The following is a 25825-nucleotide window of genomic DNA, read 5'->3' on the forward strand; positions in this document are numbered from 1 at the left end:
CTATCTATCTATCTATCTATCTATCTATCTATCTATCTATCTATCTATCTATCTATTTATCTATCCATCCATCTGTTTATCTATCTACCTATCTGTCTGTATCTATCTACCTATCTGTCTGTATCTATCTATCTATCTATCTATCTATCTATCTATCTATCTATCTATCTATCTATCTCTTATTTAAATGAAAAACCAAGTCATTAGTATTCCATCTATCTAGCTTTGTCATTGTATCTCCCCCAGGAATTTTCTTTCTAAACATAAGTCTTTGTCTGATAGAATGTGACAGGGATCTGTATGCCTGTTTTTGAGAGCTCCCAGTCTGGGAACTCTTTCCATGGACACAAATTTCATCTCCTCTACCTCTGTCTCCATCTCTAATTCTATCCCTATCCATATCTCTAGCTCTATATATGTCTACATATGCGCATGCAACATGTACAGATAATGTTTACATACTGTGATATTGGAAATAATTTTATTTGTACCAATACACATACTTAAGTATACGTGCATATATGTGTGCAATAGATTCACATGGCATGTATATATGTGTGCATGTGTATAGGCAGAGAGTTAGAGATAGAGATGGAATCAGAGATGAGGGAAATGAAATTTGGATCCACAGAAAGAATTTCCATACTGGGAGCTCTCACAGCATGAACTTGCAGATCCCTGACATCCCTGCTGTCACACTGGATTTGATATGTCCAGGGACATTCTCTCAAAGACCTATTGGCTGAAGTAAAGCTCCTAGAAGAGAAACTATGATAAAACTCGAGATACAGAACACAAGTGACTTGATTTCCCATTTAAAGCACTTCCCAATATGGCTTCAGTCTATCTTACTAGAGAGCAGTCTATGAAGGGTCTCCAAACCCTGCCATCCAGAGCTCAGCTGAAGAAACGCAAGGAATGTAGGTATTTAGCCTATAGTTATGGAGACTTACAGGAAACATGCTGGCTGTCTTCAAGTAACTGAACGGTTACCAAGTACAAGAGGGATTTGATTCATTCTCTTTGGATCCAGAAAAAAGTCCTGGGAATTGTCCGGTCATGCCAGCTCTAGCTCCTCACCACTCCTCATAGCCATCCCTTTCTCTTCACTCACAGGATAACAACTCCTCTGCCGGTATGAGTCCTCATTATCTCTCACCAGCACTCCTGCAATACTCCTAATTGGGCCCCCTACATCCAATCTATCCATCAATCAATCAACAAACATTCATTTAGGCTCTTTCTTCTTAATGATATTCTTTGCCCAGCTGCCAGATGGATATTCCTAAAGTACAGATTTGACCATGTCAATTCCTGGCTCACGAAGCTCTGAGTGGCTCCCCATTGCCTTCTCAGAGAAGTGCAAATGCCTCTGCTTAGCATTGAAAGCCCTGTACGGTCTGAGCCTGTCTTTCCAGGATAGGGAGAGGAGGAACTCACCCTTTCTAATTCTGCACTCCATAGCATTCTAGGTCCTAGTTCCAAGCCTTGAATTCTAAATCTGATCCTCTTTGCCTCTTGGTGTTCTCAAGTCCTCCAGATGGCTCAGCTCCAGGACTATCTATTCCAACAAGTCTTTTCTTATTCCACAATCACTTTGTATTTATCTATGATATAGCATGCATTTATTAATCTATGGATGAATTATTTCCCCTCAGCAAAATTTCATGCTTTGGGGGCTCAAGCCTTACCTTTGATGTGCGCTTGCTCTCTCTCTCTCTCTCTCTCTCTCTCTCTCTCTCTCTCTCTCTCTCTCTGTTTGTCTCTCTCTGTCTCTCTTTCTTTCTCTCTGTCTTGTCTGTCTGTCTCTCTCTGTCTTTTTCTTTCTCTCTGTCTGTCTGTCTGTCTGTCTGTCTGTCAGATGAGATTGTGGGTCAATCAGTCAATGAACATAATTAAGAAATTACTCTATGATAGGTACTGTCTAGTTACTGGGGAGTCAAAAGGAGGCAAAAGACAGTCCCTGCCCTCAAGGGGTTTATAATCTAATCGAGTGTATGGGGAAGAACATGCAGACAAATATATAGGAAGTATATGGAGGATAAATAGATAACTAATTGGCACTGGGATTCAGAGGGGTTCAGGAATGCTTCCTGTAGAAGGTGGGATTTTAAATGAAATTTAATGGTTACCAAAAAGGTTAATAGGTGAAGCAGAGGAGGGGGAATGTTCCAAGCATGGAAGACAGCCAGAGAAAATGCCCAGAGCCAAGAATGGAGAGCCTTGTTCATGGAACAATCAGGAGGCCAGTGTCCCTGGGCTGAAAAGCCTGTGTCAGAGAATAAGGTGGAAAGGTAGGAAGGAACTAGGTGATGAAGGGCTTTAAGTGCCAAATGGAGCATTTTCTAATTCTTCCTAATGGCATTAGGGAGCCACTGGAGATTACTGAGTAAGGGAGTGACATGGTTGTACCTATGCTTTAGAAAAATTATTTGTGGCTGAATGGAAGATGGATTTTAGAGGCTGGCAGATCCACCAACAGACTATCACAATAGTCCAGGCATGAGACAATTAGGTGGTGGAGGGGATGTTGCAAAAGTTGAAATAAATGAAGTGCTTTGCAAACCTTAAATCCCTATGTAAATGTTAACTATTATTGCTGTTATTATTACGCTGTGAACTGATTATGAAAATCACCTTGAGTGCCTTCTGCCTGACTTTGCTGCCCATTCTCCATGGAATGCTCGGGCTGCTAAACATTCATGGTTGCCGCCTCCAGTGCGAGAGACTAAAGGACCGTCTGAAGTGAACAAGCAGCTTCTTCACCAGAGTTGAACTCTTTGGCAAATAGCTCGCTGCAGTCTAATTATGATGGTTTTGCTTCGTTAGTAAGGGGAACTACAAAGGAGAGATAATGCTAATGATTTGAGATTAGATATTGCTTTTTCTGTTTGGATCGATTAGGACTTAATGAACTAAAAATCTTCAGTACTTTTGACGGTGAATTAAGAAGCACCAATTTGTTCTATATACCCCTAGCCCTTGTTCATCCATTCAGGCATTAGACTCATTTTCGTCTAGGAAAGGCACTCCTGAATAGTTACTGTGATGGAGAGTTTTCTTGCCAATGAATGAATCCATTTAACTCTTATATACAAGTTTCCAAAGAAATCAGAAGATCTGTCCCAACTCAGTGCAATTCCAGATTTGGGAGAGAACCGTCAAGTCAAAAAATGTCTCATCAATGGATAACAAGGGTCTTGTGCTAATGAATGGTCAGTTCAGGGTCAAATGGCAAATTGGTGATAGATTTAGAAACATACCCATTGCCAAAGCTGATGCTGATTTTTAATCTTTCATCTTCCCTGTTATCCCTTTGCTTGTGATGAGTGGAGATTAAAGCTTAGTTGTGACCAATCTTTTGTTGTGTTTTGTTGAATCAATCCTACTAAATGATAGACACACCTTGGACAGCTACAGACTCACTCAAGATGTTGCCTGTTGGGTGCAGGAACCAAGAAAGTCAATGGATACTTGACATACTCTGTTGCTTATCAAGGTGTAAAAGGGACACAGGCACTGTCCTCAAAAGTAGTATCTACAATATAAGTTCATTTTCTCTAAGCCTATGATGGTGAACATTTTAGAGACCGAGTGCCCAAACTGCACCCTGATGCTGCATGCAAGCTTCCCCCTTACCCCAGAGAGGGGAGGGAAGAAGCACTCCCATTGGGCTGCTGTGTGTGATGTGAGAAATGTCCTCAGGCATGGAGGAAAGGGGGAAGAGAGCAGCTCCCTCCGGCATGCATGCTGTAGGTTTGCCATCGCAGTTCCAAGAGTTTCTCAAAGGAAGAAAGGAAGAGTTCTATTTCTAGGCTGTCAAGTATAAAAACACTGTAATCTGTTCAACATAACCTGATTCAACAAACATTGAATTCCAGTCAATATTTACTTAGTTTCTACTATCTACAAAATAATTTTAAATAATTTTATATTAATAACTTTAATGGCCACCAACCAAAAGCCATCATCAAAATACTGCAATATTCTAATTGGATTAAACAAGATGAAGTAATTTCACACATAAAATCATAGACCATTCACAGTTTAGCATGAGAAAGAATATATACTAAACTAAATGAAAATTATGTCAGTAACATTTCATTTGATTCTCTGACTCATTTTGTTGTTTTTGCAGGTTTTTTAAACTTAATCTTTTCTTGTTTATTTTATCTTCTTTTATTGACTCCAATTAAAATGTTGAAATATTTGGATTTTGTTTTTTGTGGATGTTCATTACATTTATAGTATAAAATCACTTTGTATATAGTAGGCACTCAGTGAATATTGACTGGGATTAAATGTCTGTTGAAGAATGGATGGCTAGATGGATGGATGGACATATAGATGGATGGACATACAGTGTGAGGAAACAAACATTTTCTGAGGACCTCCTAAGTCCCAACGATAGTGTTAAGCTCTGGAGATATGAATACAAGACAGTATCTACCTTCAAAGGGCTTACATTCTAGTTGAAAAAACAACATATTAGCAGAGAGCTATAATGGAGAGGGAGCATTTCCTTTGCTAGCTTCTTCTTCTTACAAGGTGGGAGCTAGATGAACCTTTAAAATTGTCCATTCCAAATTACTGTTATATGTTACGCCTGAGGAAATTGATGGCAGATATGACTTACTTGATATCACATAATCATCAGGGGGAGATTTGTGTCTAGACCAGTGAGGGGCAACTACAGTCTGCGGGCCAGATGTGGCCCCCTGATATGTTCTGTCTGGCCACACAAAATTATTCCTAATCTGATGAATACAATGAGTAGGATACAATACAATGAAACTTCGAAAGAGTTGCCTTAGAAACAGATGGACAGATGAGAATTTCCTTTCCTTTGGCCCCCTCTTTAAAAAGTTTGCCCATCACTGGTCTAGACCATTGATTCTCATGCTGTTTCTCAGAAACAGAGCATCCATTGGCCACATAAAAAACAACTAAAGAGGTAAACATGATGAAGAGGCTAAAAAGCTAGATTTGCAGTTAAGAGATTGGGGTTCAAATCTTGCCTCTGACACCAACTAGTTCCAGGACCACGGACAAAGCACACTTGCTTCCCCTGAACCCTGGTTTCCTCATCTATAAAATCAGGATAATGATATCTCCAATACCTACCACATGGGGCTATTGTGAGGCTCTAGTAAAACAATATATGTAAACTTCAAAGTAGAAAAGTCAACTGTTATTATCTTTTGTCATACAAACATCTGACAAGTTGCTACAGGTTCACATTTTATAAATTGTGAAGAGACTATCAAAGGGGGCAGGTAGGTGGCATGCCTAAAGACAGACGGTCCTGGGTTCAAATTTGCCCTAAGAGGCTTCCTAGCTCTAGTAACCCTGGGCAAGTCACTTAATGCCAATTGCTTAGCTCTTTTGGCTCTTCTACCTTGTAAGATGTATATAATAACTATTCTAAAACAGAAGGTAAGGGTTAAAAAAAAGTCTACTAATGGGCTATAATTAAATGAGTACAAAGTATCCTAAGAGAGGTGACGATTGTCAAAGAGCCAGGATGGCATAGTGGTAAGACTCTGGAACTAAATAGTCTGGAGACCTCACCTTGAATCTTGGCTCTGGCAGGTATGAACACAGAAAAGATATTTAGATTGTTTCAGCCTCAGTTCTCCTATGTGGAAATCTGAGCATACTTTTGCTACCTAGCTCAATGGGAATATAGATTTAGAACTTTAGATTCAGAAGGGACCTGATTGGCCATGTATTCTAACTTCCTTATTTTACAGAGCAGGAAACTGAGGCATAAGGAAAGTATGTCACTCACCTGAATTTACACATGAGCAATAAGGGGTAAAACTAAGTCTTTTGTCTCCAAATGTAACACTTTTTCCATTGTGCCTAATAGCCTTGTTAAGAAAAGTGATCTGTAAAGCTTAACGTGTTACAGGGAGGTAAATTATCATTGCTTTATTAGATTGCTCTCTCCTTTGGAGCAGGGATGGCATCGAACTCATCTTTGTGTTACCAGCACTCAGAACCTCAGATGTTTAATAAATGTCTATTGAATTCCAACATTCTAAATATCACACACACATGAGCATATGCTCTCTCTCTCTCTGCCATACTCTCAGTTTTCTTTCTATCTCCCTCCCCCCCCCTCCCTCTACCCCACCCCAATTCAGTCCCCCATCTGTTGTTAGCTCAACCAGTGATTGCCCCCTGACATCACTGTCTGGACACCTGTCATGTGGAGCACCTGACTAGCCTAAAAGGCAAAAACTCAGAGGATCAAGGATGCTCAAGGACCAGCTGGCAGCAAGTGCTCGCAGTCTCCTCACTGGACAGCAGAGGGAGAAGGAGGAAAGGACAATCAAAGGAGAGATTTCAAGAACCAGAGGCACAAGCAGGGAAAAAACAAGAGAGAGAGAAGGAGAGAATGGAAGAGATAGAAGGAAAGGAAGGAGAAAAAGAGAGGAAGATGGTGGGGGGAGAGGGGGAGAGAGAGGGGGTCAGTGAGGGAGAGTGAGAGTGAAAGAGAGGAAGATATGGAGGGAGAGAGACAAAGACAGAGGCAGAGATAGAGGGACAGGGGACGGGGAGAGGGAGAGGGAGAGAGAGAGGAAAGGGAGAGAGAGGAGAGGAGAGGAGAGGAGAGGAGAGGAGAAGAGAAGAGAAGAGAAGAGAAGAGAAGAGAAGAGAAGAGAAGAGAAGCAAATTTGCTGGATATAAGCAGAAAAACTGGTGATGGGGCAGAAATAGTGTCAGCAGAAAGGTTCCTGTGTGTGTGTGTGTGTGTGTGTGTGTGTGTGTGTGTGTGTAGGGGGGTTAAAGACATGAACCCTGGATATCGGTATAACTAGGACATTTTTCTTTGGTTTGCAGTTAATAGATAAGCTCTTACTATTTGCAGCTATTTTCAGGAAATGGAACTGATCAACCAGCAGGTGGCAATTGATTAGGGGCACTCTTCTCAGCAGTGAAGGGGCACAGAAAAACCCAGTCACATTTCCTACGTTTCCTTGGCAGAGGGATGAATAGCAACTGCTACATTTCCAATACAAATCTACCAAACTCTTTTGTCCTCTGAAGCTGGCCAAGTTACATTTCACCTCTGGACTACTTTGGGCATAAAAACTTCAGGTAATCGAAAGTGTCCAACTCAAAACTGATCGAACCTTGACAAAATCAGGAAGCCGAAGCATTAGCCAGGCTGGGATAACGACGGGGAAAAATCAGAGTCTGGTTTGTGTTCCCTTTTCTGATCTGTCTGTACCAGGCATTAAACAGACTGGGTTGAGAAAGATCTTGGGAATAACCCACACTGCAGCCTTTGAAAGTCTGAATACCTGAGAACTCCTGAGCAATCTGGATTTAATGAGTTTATCAATCTACAGACTTGGCATGATGTCAGAAATGGAACTCATTAGTGAGAGGAAGTCAACTGACCATATAGTCTCTCATTGAAACTCTCTGTCTTTCCTCCTTGATCAGACTTTCTCATTATACCCATGCAACATAAGAAGGATAATTAAACGTCAACTATGATCCAAATAACTAATGAATGGCCACAGCACACATATTTATACTCTTTTCCAGAAAGATTAATAGTATCTGGTGCTAGTCTGCCAACTTCAGAATTTGCAAACTTTCTACTCTACGCATAAATCAAACATAAGGCATATGGTATATTGTCAAGACTGTTAATGTTAGAGGGATTTTAAATTAGTTTCTGGAGTAAACACTGTGTCAACCAATGCTTCGATATTCAAGATATTTCCACTCTAATTTACTGTCATGCAATCACATGGTGCTAAGAGCAACTTAAAAAAAAGTTTGAAGACTGATAAAGAGTTAAACTGGAAAACAGGAGAATGAGTGTGGTAGGGTAGAAGAAAGCACTGAAATTAAGATTCAAAGGATCTGGGTTCAAATCTTCAGTCTTCTCTGGATTTTAGTTTTCTCATCTGCTAGAAGAACAGACTGGAATGATGACTAATATGAGCCCACCTAATTCTCAAAAATCCACAATTACATGATTTCAGTCTCCCCTTCACCATGAGTCGGCTAGGGAATGTTGGGTAGTGGCATCATCTCTGTAGACTTGGGTCCCTCCTCTATAAAAGGAGGATCCAAAAATTCCCTTCCATGAGATCTATGATGTAAAAGAAATACCATCCAAACAAATTGGTGCCCATCCTCCATCACAGACTCCATTTGCTAATGTTGGGAAGCCAAAGGGCAGGGAAGTATTGTTTTAGCATTTCTTGGGTGCTGGTGGGCACGGAGTTCGATTTCTTTTGTTCCATCGTAATTAAACCCATTATAAAAGATCATCAGAATCCTAGCAAAATGGAAAAAGCAAATTCGTGAGGCAGGACAGTGGGCTCATTCTGTGAAATGAATGCACTGGCACAAAGAGCCAAGACTGAGTCAGGGATGGCCTTCAGGCGCCCAGAGCCTTTTGAAAGTTTCCAAGTTACCCAATGGATAAGTGGGCAAATAGAGAAAGGCCGGTGTCATTCAGAGTTAAGTAGGGCATAGCACTGGACCAGAAGTCTGAGAGCCTGGGTTGATGCCCAAGACCCACCACGGATTGGTCTCATGCCATGGCCTTGATGCCCACATCCCTTCTCCAAGGCACTTGTGCTCATAGCGTAGCAGATTTAGAGTTGGAAGGGGACACAGAGACCATCTAATCCATCCTTCTCGTTTTACACATAAGGACAGAGGCTCCACTTTCCAGGGTCCCACCGCCAGTATACGTCAAAGGCAAGACTGAAACAAATGTCTTCCTAACTTGACCTAGAGGCCAATTCTCTGTCGGCTGCGCCATGTTGCCTCTCCAGTTCTTCTGCTGTTTTTAAAGGATGAATAAGATTTGAGAGTGATTTCTCCTACCTTTATTGATAGGAATGAGCAATTTTTAAGAAGAAATTTCCTTCTGGGTGTTTCTTAGTGGAATAGTCGGGGTTGAAAGAGAAGTCTGTTCTACTATTGACTTCAATCTAAAAACATGCAAGGATGCCAAGGGCGACTAAGCTCATTTGTTGCCATTGGACAAATGGAAGGAATAAGAATCTCGTTAATTTTCTCTTTCTGCATCTGTCGGTGCCAAGTGTTAGAGCAGGTCATATTGGAGGAGATATTGGAATGACTGCTCACATGCCTATACTGGAAAGCTACCAGTTGAGGTTGGTCTCTTTTTCCAGCAATATTGCATTCTGATGTGCTACCATTTTGGCAAGAATTCCCTAGGGCTTCTTGAATTATAAACAGGCTTCTTACATTTTAAAGTCCCTAAAACTGTCTTGAGCTGCTTTTTATTTCCTTCTTAAGAAACCAAATTGGGGCAACATAATGAATAGAAAGGCATGCCTGGCACTCACTATCTTGTGACTCTGGACAATTCATTTGTCTAGCCCAGTGATTCCCAAAGTGGGCGCCACCCCTCCCTGAGGGGTGCTGTAACGATCCACGGGGGCGGTGATGGCCACAGGTGCATTTATCTTTCTTATTAATTGCTATTAAAATTAAAAAAATGTAATTTCCAGGGGCACTAAATAATATTTTTTCTGGAAAGGGGGCAGAAGGTCAAAAAAGTCTGGGCCCTTACTGCTCTTCTGCCTTGGAACTGATATTTAGTATTGATTCTAAGACAGAAGGTAAGGATTTTAAAAAGAAAAAAAAAGAAACCATTAAGAATGTCTTAAGAAAGGTACTCAAACATTATCTAGCTTAAACCTGTCACTTTACATCTGAGGAAACTGAGGCTCACAAAGAATGAGTGTCATGAGCCAGGTTTCACCAACAGTAAGTACCAGAAGTGGGATCTGAACCCAGGACTGCTAACTCTGGAGTTCTCATTGGTCCACACTGCCTCCTTTATTCAAATATAATTTTGTGGGTGGAGAATGTTTTTGTATGTGTGTGTGTGGTTAAGAGGGAGAGAAACATATTTCTTAAGAAAACTCTCAAGAAAAATTTATTTTATTCTCAAAAAAAATAAGATGCTGAGACATAAACATATGACCTGGCTTAGATTCAGGATTCACAATACTCAGAAGAAATTCTGAAAGGAATCTTTAGTCTCAAAGAAAACAACAAAAGACTAACTAACCACATCTCTTCACCTAAAATGAAGAAATGAAAGAAGACCCCAAAGATCCTGGTGGCAACCAATAACGTCAATCAAGGGGAGAAAAATCCTAAAAGAAAACGAAAAAATGGGACTCCGTTAAACTCACCTCCTCGTTGCACCAACAATGTCACCTCGCTCCCTTTTGGACATTCGATTAACATATCTACTACTTGATTGTGAGTTAGGTTCTGCACATTCTTCTTGTTCACTTCGACTATGAGATCGCCTTCTTTCAGGCCTCGGCACCTCGGACTGTCCACGATTTGTTTGACCCGTTGGCCTCCTCCACCAGGACTGTCCGCTATAGTAAAACCAAAGCCCATTGGTCCTTTGACTATATGAACAGTGATGAGTTCTGGTTGCGTTGCTATAGAAGAAGCCAAAGAGACGGTATCGTTGGGGTAACCATGGGAACCATTGGAAGACACCTCGGCAGGACTGCTAGGTCGGGGCTCCTTCATCCCGTTGACCTTCCCCGTCTTGCTACTGTGGCTGGCTGGCGAGTCGTAGTTCTCCTGACCATTCACGATGATGGGTTCTTTGTCCAAAATGGCCACAGAAGTCACCAGGCTCGTGTTGGGATCATCTGGGTCAAAAGGCAACGGATAACCTCGGCAGAGCTCGAGGTCCACGCTGGCACCGATGGGAATGGACTGGAAGATTTTGACCACTTGGGCATGTGTATGTCCCAGCACACAGGTATCGTTCACGCTGACGATGACGTCTCCTGCAGGGGAAATGAATTTTTGGAGGGGAAAAAAAAAAGTTAATGGGCTGAAAATTTATTATCTTAATGATTTTCACACAACCTTAACTAGGGATGAGATAACTCAAACGAGACTTAATGGTTGATTATGAGGGAGCAAAGGAATTGTTCTCTGCTTTTCTTAATACTCAATATTGTATTCCTTCAAGGTGTTATAACTTCATTGGAGAAGGGAATAATCACCATTCGGAGAACATTAAGGTTATTTTCGCATAAGTATGCGTGTCCATAATTGCTTTATTTACCCTTATAGTAAATTACCTTTTAGATACCTGAGTGCTCTCACCGGCCGGAAAAGTAAATGTGTTTTTTAAAAGAAGGTAAAACAAGGGAATTGCTCATCTGTAAATAGAAGTGTCTAATACCTCATGTGTGCAAATAGATGAGGAGATCCACATTCCGTTAGAATGCGAGTTCCTCCAAGACAAGGGCCATTTTTGCTTTCTTTGGACTTCCTTGGCACTTAGAAAAGTTCCAAACACATAATGGGTCATTCAGACATCCTTTGTGATTGAGATATAGATATAACGGAGAGATGGAAGAATGCATGAGCTTGACAGAATGTGCTGCGTAATTAATTAATTAATCTCTTAACTTCCAGTGCTAAAGGCAACTCTTGAAGACTAAGTTGTAGGGAATATGCCCATGTGATTTGGGAAGTGTTTTCTGTTCCAAGAATTCCCTATTACAATATAATTCATAGGTCTGTCCTTGTCCTTATACTATAGTTTTATACTCAGTAGAGAGTCAGCCAGGCTTGGAGACTGGGAGATCTTTGGGTTCAAATCCAGTTTTAGACACTTCCTAGATGTGTGAACCTGGGCAAGTCACTTAACTCCCATTGCCTAGGTCTTACAGTTCTTCTGCCTTGGAACTAATACTTAGTATTTATTACAAGATGGAACATAAGGGTTTTTTTAAATTTTTTATAAAGTGGGTAGTTACATACGAGCAAAAGTTTATATATTAAATATAAAGCAGATTGGACGAGACATTTTTGATTGGATAATCATAATCATAATCCTATATACATTTAAGTGTATGTAATTATTTGCCCTCTCCCCACTTGAGGAAATTCTCTAAGGCAAGGGTTCTTAGCCTCGGTGGTCTCATTAGTAAAATGAGGGGTTTGGGATAGATGGCTTTTAAGTTTCCTTTCAATTTTAAACCTTTGATTTTATGATTCTTACCAGATGAGGAAATGTAGATTGTATGGTTAACTAGGCAGTATGCACAATGATAAGGAGACAACTTTTTCCTATCCTCAACCCTTTGGGAGCACTCTTTTAAGGTCTATAGGACCCTTCTCGAGTAAGGTTTTAAAATACATAAAATATAATATGTAGGATTCTGAGGAAACCAATTATACTGAAATATTCTTAGCAAGACTTTTTTTTTAAGTTAATGAACCTCAATTTAAGAATTTCTGCTCTAAGACCACAAGTTCCTGAGAATGTGCTGCCTTGCATTGAGTGATGGAATTTGGAAATCCCTATGCCAATGAATTCTAGATCTAGTCCCTATCCCTGACACTGAAACAACAACAACAACAACTACTACTACATACTACTGATATTCACCTTTAAGTCTGTAAAGCATTTAAAGATACTTGAATGCCGTATATACTACTTAGCCACTTGTAAAGTCTATAAAATGTTCTCATCTGAGAAGAATCACAGGATCAAAGGTTGAGAGGGAAGGGAATTTAAAGGCAATGTAGTCAAAAACATCCGTTTAAAAGACTTCATTAAAACTCATTTTACTAATGAAGCAACTAGAGGCCATGAGAAGATAATGACTTGGACAAGGTCACTGACATTAGCAGTAAGTGCCAGAATTTGGATTTTTAGCCAAGTGCTCTGACCCAAGGCCAAGGCTCTTTCTTGGATCAATCCATCTTCTTTCATGTTCTAACGTTTTACCTGTTTCCATCTTGCCATCCAATGCAGCAGGTCCATCTAGTACCAAACTCTTGATCTGGAGGAATTCGTCAGGCTCATCCCCACCAACAACAGTGAAACCAAAGCCTCTGCTACTTTTCCTCAGTTTTGTGTGAATGAACTTGCCCTTCAACTCAGATGGATTTCGTGTAAAAAAGGGTTTACCTGGTTTCAAACAGAAGGAAAGAATAAAAACAAAAAAAAAACATATAATTCCACAATATCTCTTGAATCTGACCCATTCACTCTTTTTCCAAATCCACCATTTTAATTCAGACTCTTGTCATTAGAAAAGCCTCTCAATTTGTTCCCCTGACTCAAAGCTGTCCCCTCTTTGGTCCACTCTCAACATTGATTTCAAGGGATTTTCCTTCAGTGCCAATCAGACTATGTATGTCATCCCCCCACTGGCTCTGATGGTTTGCTATTGCCTTTGGAATCAAATACAAGGTCTCCTTAGACTTTAAAGCCTTTCACCACTCAGCCCTATCTTTTCAGCCTCATTGTACATTAATTTTCCTCCCACCCTGACCAACTGGTGTTCTCTCTGTTCTTCACACATTACAGTCTAACGTCTATTTCCATCCCTTTGCTCTAGCAGTCTTCCATGCTTAGAATGCACTTGTTACCCAACTGAACCTCATAAAATCCCAGTCTTCATTCAAGACACAGCTTAAACACAAATCTTTCCTCAATTGCTAATGCCTTCCCTCCCAAATTATCCTGTATTTAATATTCATTCATTTTCAGTCATATCTGACTCTTTATGACCCTTTTAGGGTTCTCTTGTCAGAGATATTGGAGTGGTTTGCCATTTTCTTCTCCAGCTCATTTTATAGATGAGGAAACTGAGGCAAACAGATTGAAATGACTTGCTGAGAGTCACATAGCTACTAAGTGTCTGAGGCTGGATTTGAACTCAGGTTTTTCAGACTCCAGGACTCATGCTCCATTCACTGCACCACCTAACTGTCCATATTGTACTTAACTACTTTGCATTCATTCTCTTTAAATCTAAATCTAAATCTAAAAATTCACAAATGCTTTTGTACATGTGCTTCAAGTCAACAAGTCAACAACTATAACTAATTTAGTAATAATAATAATAGTAATAGACATAAATATTAAGTGCTTATTACGTGTCAGGCTCTTTGCTAAGTGCTGGGAGTATAAATATAAGCAGAAAGAAAGGTAATTGTTCTTATTAGGATGAAAAGTCCTTGTGATTTTTCCATTTGTATCCCTAATGCCTAACCCAGCAATTGGTATCAAGTAGGCATTTTATACATGTTGGCTGATTTAACTGGACAAAAGCAAATTAGAAAAAAGAATGGATCATACAAGAGTACAGATTAAAGATGCAAGGAACTTCAGAAGAGGGTCAAGGAAGAAAGAATCATTGATCTAGCCCTGGAAGGGAGCTCATTGGCCATATCTGGTTCTTATCTTTTGGAGGAGAAAACTGAGGGCTAGAGGGATTAAGTGATTTTCTTAAATTCATCTAGGAAAAAAAGGGCAGTTGTGATCAGAACCCAGGTCTTTTGAGACCAAATCTATCATTATTTCCATCGTATCATATTGCTTCCCTACTTAATCTGTTATTTCTCAAAGACAAATGCTCAGTAAATATTTTTTGGCAGTCTTAGGAAAGACTTCTCTATTCATTTAAGTTCTTCTGTTGAGAAATGATGAGGCATGGACTATACAGACATGCTGACGGCCTGGTTGGCCAACACAATATTTGTTAAGACAGTCAAAATGAACTTCCAACATCAGACAGTTTTCTTTCCCAGACACGTTTCAGTTTATGTGACTTTTGACTCTATGGAGGATTTTTTTCAACGGACAGATTCACATGGTTTCATACTAGTCATTCAAAGAAAAATCAGGAGTTTTTGTTCTGCAGTTTGGCTCCTTAATATGCCAAAGTAAGTTTGGTTTCCGTTTCTTTCCCTGTTCAATTGGAACAAAAATCTTACTTTCATAGCAAACGGGGAAGATTTGTTTCAAGACTGTGTAGGAATTATTTTCTGAAGTTCCAAAAAAATTATTAAAGAAGCATCCAAAATGAAAAGCTGCCATATAATCCCTCAAACTAAGGTCCATCGTAAATTCATCAATTTGGAAATAGAAGAAGCCTTACAAATCAAGGCATTCCAGTCCCACCAATGTTACAGGAGAACCAAAGCATGGAGCATCTAGGCTTGTTCCTACTTCTGATGCCTACCATCTATAAGAGACTTACCTTTGGGCAAGTCAATGTTCTGGGGCTGCCATTTCCTTTATTTTAAAAAGTCTGTAAAGTCTTCTACTTTGAAATCAAGTGTCCTACAATCTAGTATGACTTGCTCAAAATCATATAGAGTAAGTAGCTGGAACAGGATTTGAACCCAAGACTTTGGACTCCATTCCACTACTCTTGCCTAACTCCTCTAACAAAGGAACAATATTTGTCATCTCACTTTCAGGAAGGATTCTTGATGGAAACATGCAGGCATACATTGGTGGGAAACGAAACGAAACAAAACTGCCTGCAACTCATAAGATTAGAATCCAGTCATACCATGTGGCACTTTCCAAGTGTACTTAGCTCACATTCTTTAGCTCTAATCTGTATACTTCTTGATTCTGTCTGAGTTACCTTTTTGGCAGAGTCTGATATCTATATAGATTCAATCTCTTTATTCCATCAATACAGTTCTCAGTAATAATGGTATTAAGGTCGATGGGGATGGTGTTTCCTCATCCTAGCATACACTGGAGACATTGCCTTCTTGTCCCAGAATCCTTTTAGGCTTCTTATTTCCCCTTTTCTTTTCTCCTCTTCCACCCAAAAGTATAAAAAAATCGTGCACCCCTTAACTAAGGACCTGGCACCCAGCATTGAGAGTTAATTTTAGAACTCTAAATGTACTCAAGACCTTTAAAAGATCTCTGGGCACCCATACAATTTTTAATTGCATATTTTAAAAGTTCTTTGCTTTTTAAAAGGTCTTTCAAACTGCCTAAATTGGTAGTACTGAATAGTATCCTTCTCTCTCGGGTTAGTCTGAAGGCAGAAGTCCTGTTGGAAGCTGGATAAACTGACTGTCAAAATGGGGGAAGAAAGTGGTTCTTGCACCGAGGAGCTCTAAGGGTAACAGTCAGACTGTGGCTCACTAATATTTGGATCAGGAGCCAGCCAGGTGATGGTCAAAGGCCATGAAGGATTCTGGGCAAGAAGGATGCCAAGACAACAGTCAAACTCAATGATCAAGGGTCTGTGGTTTTGGCTCAAATCTAGGTTTATTCGTGGGAGTGGGAATGAGCAATGGCAAATCCTAGTGTGGTCTATACTGAAATAGAGAATGTATGATATTTTATTGTTGCTGCTTCTAGGCCAAATGTTTCTTACCTTTTTAAAATGTCTCTTTTTATGATACTTCCATCACTTTGGTGAAGCTCTTGGAATAATGTTTTTAAGTGAGTAAAATAAAATATGTAGGTTTACAAAGGAAATCAATTACATTTAAATAGTTATCAACATATTGGGGAAAATGGTTGATGGACTCAAGGTTAAGAACTTATGTTTCAGGAAGGCCAAAGAAACTGGAAAGGAAATACTTCCATGATAGAAAAAAATAAGCAAAAAAATTAAATAGTAGGTTAATTTCTCTAGTTAACAGCCCTTTGACAAGGCTCGTGCTTTTGCTCTGAATTAAAAAGCAAATCATTGCTGGAAGCTTGTGTGGTTGAGATTGTGGAAACCATTGTCATCTACTCCACCTTCTCCCGTCTCTGAATTTGTCACTCAGACAGAATCCTTGATTTTAGACTGGAAAGGATGCTGCAGTTGTCTAGGGAAACTTTTTCATTTTCAAGATAAAGAGTTGATATCATGAGAGGTTAATTGATTTGTTCAGAGTCATACAACTAATAATAGATGTTTTTATAGGGACTTGAAACCAAGCCTAACAAATTCCAAGTCTAACACACTCTATCCACAATGGCACAGTCAAGTAGCATGAGTGAAAAATGAGCAGATGAGGGCAGATATTCCAAAAAAAAACCATCCACAAAACAGCAAATGATCTAGAGATAAGACCTTCATCCTTCTGGGTAGAAGCCATATGGTTTTATAGATGAATGATAATGATGAGGACACTATTAACAAGAACAACAATAGCTAGTGTTTGATTTACAAAGAGCCTTACAAATATTATATCATCTGATCCTCACAGCAACCCAAGGAGGTAGGTGCTATTGTTTTTGTTATTGTTCAGTTTTCAGTTGTGTCTCCCTCTTGGTGATCCCATTTGGGGTTTTCTTGGTAAAGATACTTACTAGCTGCATGAGCTTGAGCAAGTCACTTAACATCTGCTGGCCTCAGTTTCTTCCTCTGTAAAATGAGGATAATGATAGTACCTACCTCTTAGGTAGGCTATTGTAAGGATCAAAGGAGATAATATTTGTATAAGCACTCAGCACAATGCCTCACACACAGTAGGTGCTTAATAAATGCTTATTTCCCATCTCCTTCCCAATAAAATCACAGATTTAGCCCCCACATACTCTCCAAAAGATTTGCATTTACATCTCTCTGCCATACTAGAGAAAGGAAAATACCTTAATGCTTTTTAAAGAAAAAAGGATTTTAGGGATTTCTCTCTCTCTCTCTCTCTCTCTCTCTCTCTCTCTCTCTCTCTCTCTCTCTCTCTCTCTCTCTCTCTCTCTCTCTCGTACACACACACACACACACACACACACACACATATAGTTAGGAAAAAATAATAAACAATGAATATTTGCCCTATTATGATTAACTACAAGATACTAGATAGCTACTCGGAATTCTTTGGAGTTTAGCCTAAATTGACCAACCTCAGAGGAGGGGACTGGAGGCTTCTTTGGTCTTTTGGATCAGAAATGTGTCTGATTTCTGAAGGTATCCAAGTGGGAGGATTGTCAAAGTCTCAGAGTGTACACTAGAGGGCACGGATGAGCAAATGCAATGACTGGTTCTCATGGAACCTGGAGCTAACCAACTTTGAGATATGGTCCTACAGAGCCTCCTAAGCAAACACACATGCACACATGTACACACACACACACACACACACACACACACACACACACACACCCTAAAGTTTTGAGCCAAAGTTCTTGATGCTCATTTAAATATCATTAGTACATTTATGCACTAAAATACAAGAAGATGAACAGGATTCATCTTCCTGATGAATTTGGGCTTGAAGCCACATCTTAAAAAAAGTGATTATCTCATGAGGACTATTTGGGAAGGAAACCTGGCTCGGAGAGTGTCTAAATGTTTCCTGCTGTAGACGTTGGGGACTTCCCAAATGCACTCGCTGGCATCCAAACAGAAAGATATGAAAACAGAGTCCCCCAAAGGGATCAGAACATACTCGAGGGATGCTATTTATTCTTCAATATTTAACTTGAAAGGGAAAATCCAAAATCACAGATCTGAAGCTAGAAGGTTTCAAAGAAGTCATCTTCTCTATTCCCTCCATTTTATACACAAGGAAACTGGGGTCCAAACAGGAGGAAAGTTATTTACTCACTATCAAACAGGGAGTAAGTAGAAAAATATTAATTGCTCATGGGTTGGCAGAGCCAATATACTAAAAATGGCAATCCTGCCTACATGAATCTACTTATTCAGTGCCATATCAAATGAATTAACCCAACATTATTTTATAGAACTGAAAAAAAGCATGACAAAATTCATCAGGATGTATAAAAGGTCAATAACCTCACAGGAATTAATGAAAAAAATGTGAAAGAAGTTGGTCTCAGAGTACCAGATGTCAAACTGTATTAAAAATCTGTAATCAGCAAAACAATCTGATACGGGCTAAGACAGAGGAGTAGATCAGTGGAATGGTGTCACTTCACAACACAAATGACTTTAGTTATTTAGTGTTTGGTAAAGACAAAGCCTCAGTTTTGGGGATAAGAAGTCACTGTCTGACAAGGACTCCTGGGAAAACTAGAAAAAGGTATGGCAGAGACTGGGTATAGACCAACATCTCACACCCTATACTAAACTACAGACAAAAGGGATACAGGATTTAGACCAAGAGGGTGCTACCATTAGTAAATTAGAGGAGTAGAGAATAGGCTACTTGTCAAATCTATGGAAAGGGAAGTAATTATAACCAAATGAGCCAAAAAAGATTATAGGATGTAAAATGGATAACCTGGAGTATATTAAACTCTTTCATTTTGAAAATGGAAACAATGAGAAAGAAATGATAAATCTTTGGGCACACATGTTTGAATAAAGGTCAAAAACATTTACTTGACCCATTAATTGGAAATTTCACATATTAAATGAGGTTGAAACAAACTAAATTAAAAATCATTAAGACTTGGGCAACTGGGGTAGCACAGTGGATAGAGCACCAAGGCTGGAGTTGGGAGGACCTGGTCAAATTGTATGTGACCCTGGACCAGTCACTTAACCCCCATTGCCTATCCCTTACCACCCTTCTGTCTTGGGATCAATCCTTAGTATTGATTCTAAGACATTAGATGGAGGCTTTAAAAAATCATTGACTAACTTTTTTGTTATCGTTTGTCTGTTTTGGGACATGGGCTTAGGGTCATGATTTCATCCATTCATTGGTACAAACTGGCAGTTCAATACCAGGAGGCAACATTGGGGACACTGAGAATTTTTTTAAGTAACTGGTCCATGGTCACCCCAGCTAGTGTGTGGGAGAAGTGAGACTTGAATTCATTTTGTCTGACACCAAGGTTGCCTCTCCCTCTCCCATGCTACACTGCCTCTAGAGCGAGAGTTCACAACTTTTTTTATGTCCAGGACTCCTGAGGTCAGCTGGTAAAGACTATGGACCTCTTCTCAGAATAATGTTTTTAAATGCAAAAACCTAAAATACATAAGATCACGGGATACAAAATATGTAGGATTACAAAGGAAACTGAAGGTTAAGGAAAATCAAGCTTTAATTTTTTTCCCATCCAAGTTCATAGATCCCTCAGAATTCTATCCATGGACCTCAAGTTAAAGTTATTAGCAGTATTATAAGGTAATGAGAATAATGGTAGAAACCCATATGAAAATTAGTATCCTTATTTTATAGCAATTAATTCATCATTTATTGGACTCTTCTAAGCATTTATTAAGCTCCTACTATGTGTCAGACACTATGCTAGGTCCAGGAGATATAAAGAAAAGCAAAAGAAAGTCCCTATATTTAAGGAACTCAGCACAAAAATTGATATTTGGAGATGGAATTGGACTTAGAGGAGAGAGCATTGGGGGCAGATATGTGGAACAGGGAATAGATCACTGAAACTAGAATCAGGAAGATCAAGCTCAAATCCAGCTAAGACACTTTCTAGGTAGGTGACTGTGAGTAAATCATTTAATCTCTTTTTGCTTTGGTTTCTGCATCTGTAAATGAGAATATTAAAAACAGCACCCACTTCTCAGGGTTGTTGCTGAAGACCAAATGAAATAATAATTGTAAAGTGCCTCACACAGTGCCTGGCACATAGTGGGTGAAAGATAAATAATAGATAAGGTTATATTGTCATATTGGCTGGACAAAACATCTGTGGATTGGGCAAGGAAGGCACAGCCATCTTCACTTTCAAGATAAGACCTACTGAAGGTCTTAGAGATTTAGTAGCCTGCTAGCAACTGGCAAATGGTGGAGCTGGCCTTGGTATCTGGCCCTCCTGCCACCTGGTGTGAAGTAATTCTGTTCCCTAAGTACCAGAGAATTTGACTGGAAGACGTCATGAATGACATAGTCCAGACAACCACGAAAGAACTATAAAGATGTAGAATTGTTAAAACTGGAGTCAAAAGGCACGTGGATAGTTCTCTAGCCCATTCCCCTGCTCCAGGGAACCCCATACTTTCTAGCACAAACATTTCTCCTCAACCTTTATTTTAAATCCACATCCATCCTCAAAGAACTGTAGCATTAGATGTAGAGATGAAAGATACTTTAGAGGGATCCAGTCCAAATCTCTCCTTGTACAAGGGAGAAAACAGAAGGTCAAAGAGTTTGAATGACTTGTCCAGTCATTAACAAGTGAGATTTGAACTCGGGTCCTGTGATTCCCAAAGTCAGAGCTCTTTCCACGATACTATACTTTCTCAAGAGAATTTCAGCTGGAAAAAACCTCAGAGGACATTGGATTTAACTTCTACACCCAATAGAACCTCCTATTCTATTATACTGAATTCTTTTGAAAGGAAAAACAAAAAAGTTGTAGAAAAGGGGCAACTCTTGACAGTTTTTTCATTGGACCCTATTTCCCAGACCTTTTCCCAGTTATATCCACACTGATCACAATTACTTTCTTTGTAGCTCTTCTAACCCCCTCTTTCTGCTACAAGGGAGAACAGGTTGGACAGCTCCTCCTTTGTTCTTAAGAATTGCTGCTTCCTATTTTGAGGAGTAATGAGGACTGCAAATAGCAGGTTTTGAAAGCTCCTAATTTTCAAAATAAGATACTCTCAGGTGCCTATTTGTGAATGAATGCCAATGAGACACCCTTGGAGTTTTTTTTTTTTTCTCCTTCCCAGCACATGCATTTTGAAATTGTGGCACAAACAGTAGCTGCTTTGGGGGACCAGAACTTGGAAGGCAAGAATACCAAGCTATTTTTCCTTGCAGAAAAACTGTCTTAGTCCCTATCTTAGATGTTGGCTAATATAATTTTTTAAAACCTACCTTAAAAAAAAAGTCAAGTGAGCCTTGACTTTAAGATATATATTATTCATATTTAATTAATATACTTATGTAATAATATATTATATAATATAAAATATCAATATATGAATATTTATATTATGTGCAGTTATATAATATATACAGTGCAATATGCTAATATTTTATATTATATGTAATGTTATATAATACATAAAATGCAATATATTAATATTTTATATGATATAATATACAATATAATAATGAATACACATTCATATTTAATTCATCCACAAAGTCCTCCTTATATATACATTCACACATATACATACATGTATTTCTATACATATATGCTCATATTTATAAATATGTATGTTTGTATGTATACACACATATTCTTGTCGATCAGTCATATCAGATATGTCCAGCTCTTCATGATCCTGTTTGGGATTTTCTTGGCAAAGAAAAAAAAAAACCACTGTAGTGGTTTGCTGTTTTCTTTTCTAGCTTATTTTACAGGAATTTTTTAAATGGGGAAACTGAGGCAAACAGGGTTCAGTGCCTTGCTGAAGGTCACACAGCTAGTAAGTGTCTGAGGCTGGATTCAAAGTCAGCTCTTCCTGACTCCAGGTCCAGTGTTCTATCCACTGTTCCACCTAGTTCTCCCTCCCTACATAGATAGCATAAATATAAAGTGAATAAATAAAAAAGGGTCTAAAGTAGTTTAATACAAAGTTGATTTGAATGAAGGACTCATGCCAGTGAATTCAGATCTTTTGGAGATCTGAAAAAGTTCTACTTAATAAAATACTAAGTAATATCTGGTAGGATATTCCACCTCCAAAATGCCATTAGTAATCATCAATTTTAACATGAATAAATTTATTCATGTCTCTAATAGTTCTCAGCAGTCCCAGCTGTGAGCCCAATTAGCAGAAATTTTGGACTCTCTTTCACGTTTATATTATTCTTACAGTCAAAGAAATGACTTTGGAGTTATAAAAACAGTGTCTTTTAGAAAAAAATTCTCATCCATCCACCCACCAGGAGTCAGTGTGGTATGGTGGAAAGATTTCTGGAATTGGGGAGACTTGGGTTCAAATTCCCCCTCTGATATTAATTAGTTTTGCAAATCATTTCAGCCTTTGTGATCCTCAGTTTCCTCATCTATAAAATGGGTTTCGTATCTCTAACACCAATCTCATCGGGGTATGATGAGGCTCTGATATGAGAAGGTGTGTAGGAGTAGGCTGGAAGCCCTAGAGCACCCCTTCAGTGTCTGATGGCACCAAAGTGATTGCTTCATAGGTAAACAACAGGGCTAGAGTTAGCAAGTGATGATGGAAGACATTACCCTGAAGTGGAAGTTCTCTAACAGGCTCCTGGCTATTGGTTGGATGGTTTGGAACAACAGGAGCAGCGAGTGATGAATGGTCTTCTGCCCATTCTAGGAAAAAAAAAAAGCAAGGAATGTGGTCAATCTCTGTACTTGAAAGGGATGCTTGACATGTTCAAAAATCTCCTGGTCTTCAAAAACAGAAACAAAAAAATCTCTGGTCTTAATTTTTTCTGAGGTGGGGTAAGGGGTTTAGGTCTATGATTTCATTGGGAACGTTCGTTGAATTCCCTGATTCTTAATAACACTGAAAAATAAACATACCCCTGAAAACAAAATAAATAAAAATGGCAGCCCACAGCAGAAACTGTGGGGTAACAAAAAACTTCATCAATTATCCAGAGATTCAGAGTAGCAAGGAATCTTTAAAGCTGAGTCCAAGTTGCACATTTTACAAGAGAGGAAATGGACCCTTCAAGAGATTGTGACTTGCCCAAGGTCATATGGGCTAGTGGGGAGGAGGAGGCATCATTTGAATCCAGGTCCTCTGACTTCAAATCCAATGCACTTTCCCTTGTAGCACACAAAAAGAGAGGATGTTTCTGCTGGGAAAATTTCATGGTAATATGACTAACAAAAAAACCCTATTTTCCCTCTCCCCAGCAAATTCCAAAAGTTGCTGAATATAAGAGCTGAGCAGAAGTAGACTCCACCTTGAGAATCAGGTTGAAGGAAGTCAGGAGCAAGACACCCCTCTTTTAGACAGCTCCAAAGGAATCTTTCCCCCTCAAGTGCATATTCAATTGAGTTACTAATGACGGTTCTACGGGGATGGGTCTCAATTTCAGGAGTTAATAGCTCAAAGGTACCATTTAATGCCAGTCTAAGTACCAATCCCCAAAGATGCCTTGCCAAGGCTACTGAACCACTAAGTTTGGTCTTTTTCAAGTAAAAGGCCCTAAAATAGCTCCCAGTGAATGACCCTGGAAACTTTCCCCAGAATCAGCATCTAACTCAGTCGAATGCATTTAATAGCACCCTTCTCTTCCTAAGTCTTCGCTCATGACATTTCTGGTTTTCATCACCTTGTGGAGAAAAAGGAAAGTCCGAAGGAAGCAACAGACCTATTTAAACTGCTGAACAATATAGAGAATTTTTTAAAAAAATTTTGTGTGCTTCACTGGGTGGAAGGATGGAGAAAAGGACTCAGAGCGTACGACTTGGGAGCTTTGACCTCATGGGAAGAGCAAACCTAACCCCCACCTCAATACAGATCAACAACTCGTTCATCATTCATAGTCTTGGAGTTGCCTGATCTACTGAAAGGCTGAATCACAGACTCCTAGGATCTACCTCAAGATGAAAAAAGAGCAACTCAAGGAGCTTAACTGACTTGCCAAAAATCACTCAAGAAGTTTATGTAAGAAGCAGGTCTTGAATCTGGGTCTTCCTGACGCCATGCTTCATCGACACATTGGAAATCATTAGGAGATGTCCATCAGGTCCTGCTCTCTGTCCATCTATTACCAGGTTTTTACATTTTATTGGCCCTACGTCTATATTCAGTGCAGCATGAAGAGTAGACGGCTTGCCTCAGAGTTGGGAAGAGTGGTTCAAGTCCCACCTCTGACACGCACACACCCCCCATATGAATCTGGCCAAGTTGCTTAACTCTTTAAAACATTAAGGTACAGATCTGCACTGGTAAAGTGAATTTCCTTATCTGAAATAGACTCAAAGATCCAATCCAAAAAAATTCCAAATGTCTGTGTGGAAAAAGAAGTACATAAGATACTGAATTTACTCTTAGGAGCATTGATTTAGTACTGGAAGAGATCACAGGATGATCTCTTCCAATTCCTTCATTTTACAGAGAATGGCAAGTTAAATAACTCCCCTAAGGCCACACCAGTAATGGAGACTTCCTTTCCAATTGGTCCTATCCCCATTTCAAAAAGAAAAGAGCTTTCTCTGGCTCGCCAATATGACAAAGTGGAAATTCGAAAACTTGGTTTATAACTAATTAGTCCTGTTAAAGTTAAAATGGAAAGCCAATTGTTCCTAAACAAGTCGAGATTTCTCAAGGCTCAGTATTGGTATTAGGCTCAAGAGGAAGGATGCTTTTCCTCTTGAGGGTGCTGAGGTTGCAGAAAGGTGACAGTGGAGGTGCCACTCTCGCCCTATCCGGGGCCTCTGATGGTGACTGCTAAGAAACAGAGATGCCTTTCCAAAGGACACATCTGGGCTCATGGGATGTCCAGTCCCAGAGACAGCCTGCTCTTTTAGCCGACATCCCCAGCAGAAGGTTCCCAATGAGTGCCAACCTTCTGGCTGTTGTTGCTGCTGTGGCTGCTGCTGCTGCTGCTGCTGCTGTTGTTGCTGTTCAAGCTGCTTCTTCCGTTTGGCTTCCAAGACTGGGTTTTCATATTGTGTTTTCCTGTTGATATGGCTGGAAGAGAAGACAGAGAGAGATTGCTGAGATAGGAAGCATTCAGACCAAAAGTGAGATCTCTTTAGCCCACGTGGACAGACTCTGAATGGAAAAGGATCAGGGGATGGAGGGTCAGGGGGATGGAGGAGGGAGTGAGAGGGCTCTGACTTTTTCTCCTATCAAAATACTTAGTGGAGAGAAAAAAAATACCAAGTATGGCAGCTCATGGGTTTTATGGATCTGAAGTCCATGAAAAATGATACGAAGGAGGCCGCTAGGTGACTCAGTGGATAGAGCACCAAGTATGGAGATGGGAGCTCTTGGGTTCAAATCTAGTCTGACACTTGTTAGCTGGGTAATTGTGGACAAATCACCTAACCCTAATTACCTAGACTTTACCACTCTTTTGCTTTGAAATTGCGGAAAGAAAGGAAGAAAGAAAGGAAGAAAGAGAGGAAGAAAGAAAGGAAGGAAGGAAGGAAGGAAAGAAGGAAGGAAGGAAGGAAGGAAGGAAGGAAGGAAGGAAGGAAGGAAGGAAGGAAGGAAGGAAGGAA

The 25825-nt window shown here is 39.7% G+C and overlaps 1 protein-coding gene across 1 annotated transcript in view; it reads right to left on the reverse strand.

Annotated features, from left to right (window-relative positions):
- MAGI1 (membrane associated guanylate kinase, WW and PDZ domain containing 1) overlaps positions 1-25825 on the reverse strand; it is a 767369-nt gene that overhangs the window by 78019 nt on the left and 663525 nt on the right. The window contains exons 9-12 of the mRNA XM_044675760.1: positions 25165-25289; positions 22859-22951; positions 12794-12976; positions 10212-10832 (exon numbers count right to left, since the gene is read on the reverse strand). Of these exons, the coding sequence (XP_044531695.1) occupies positions 10212-10832; positions 12794-12976; positions 22859-22951; positions 25165-25289 (1022 nt within the window). The remainder of the gene's footprint in view (positions 1-10211; positions 10833-12793; positions 12977-22858; positions 22952-25164; positions 25290-25825) is intronic.

Source organism: Gracilinanus agilis, chromosome 1, assembly GCF_016433145.1.
Source record: "Gracilinanus agilis isolate LMUSP501 chromosome 1, AgileGrace, whole genome shotgun sequence".
NCBI classification, from domain to species: Eukaryota; Metazoa; Chordata; class Mammalia; order Didelphimorphia; family Didelphidae; genus Gracilinanus; species Gracilinanus agilis.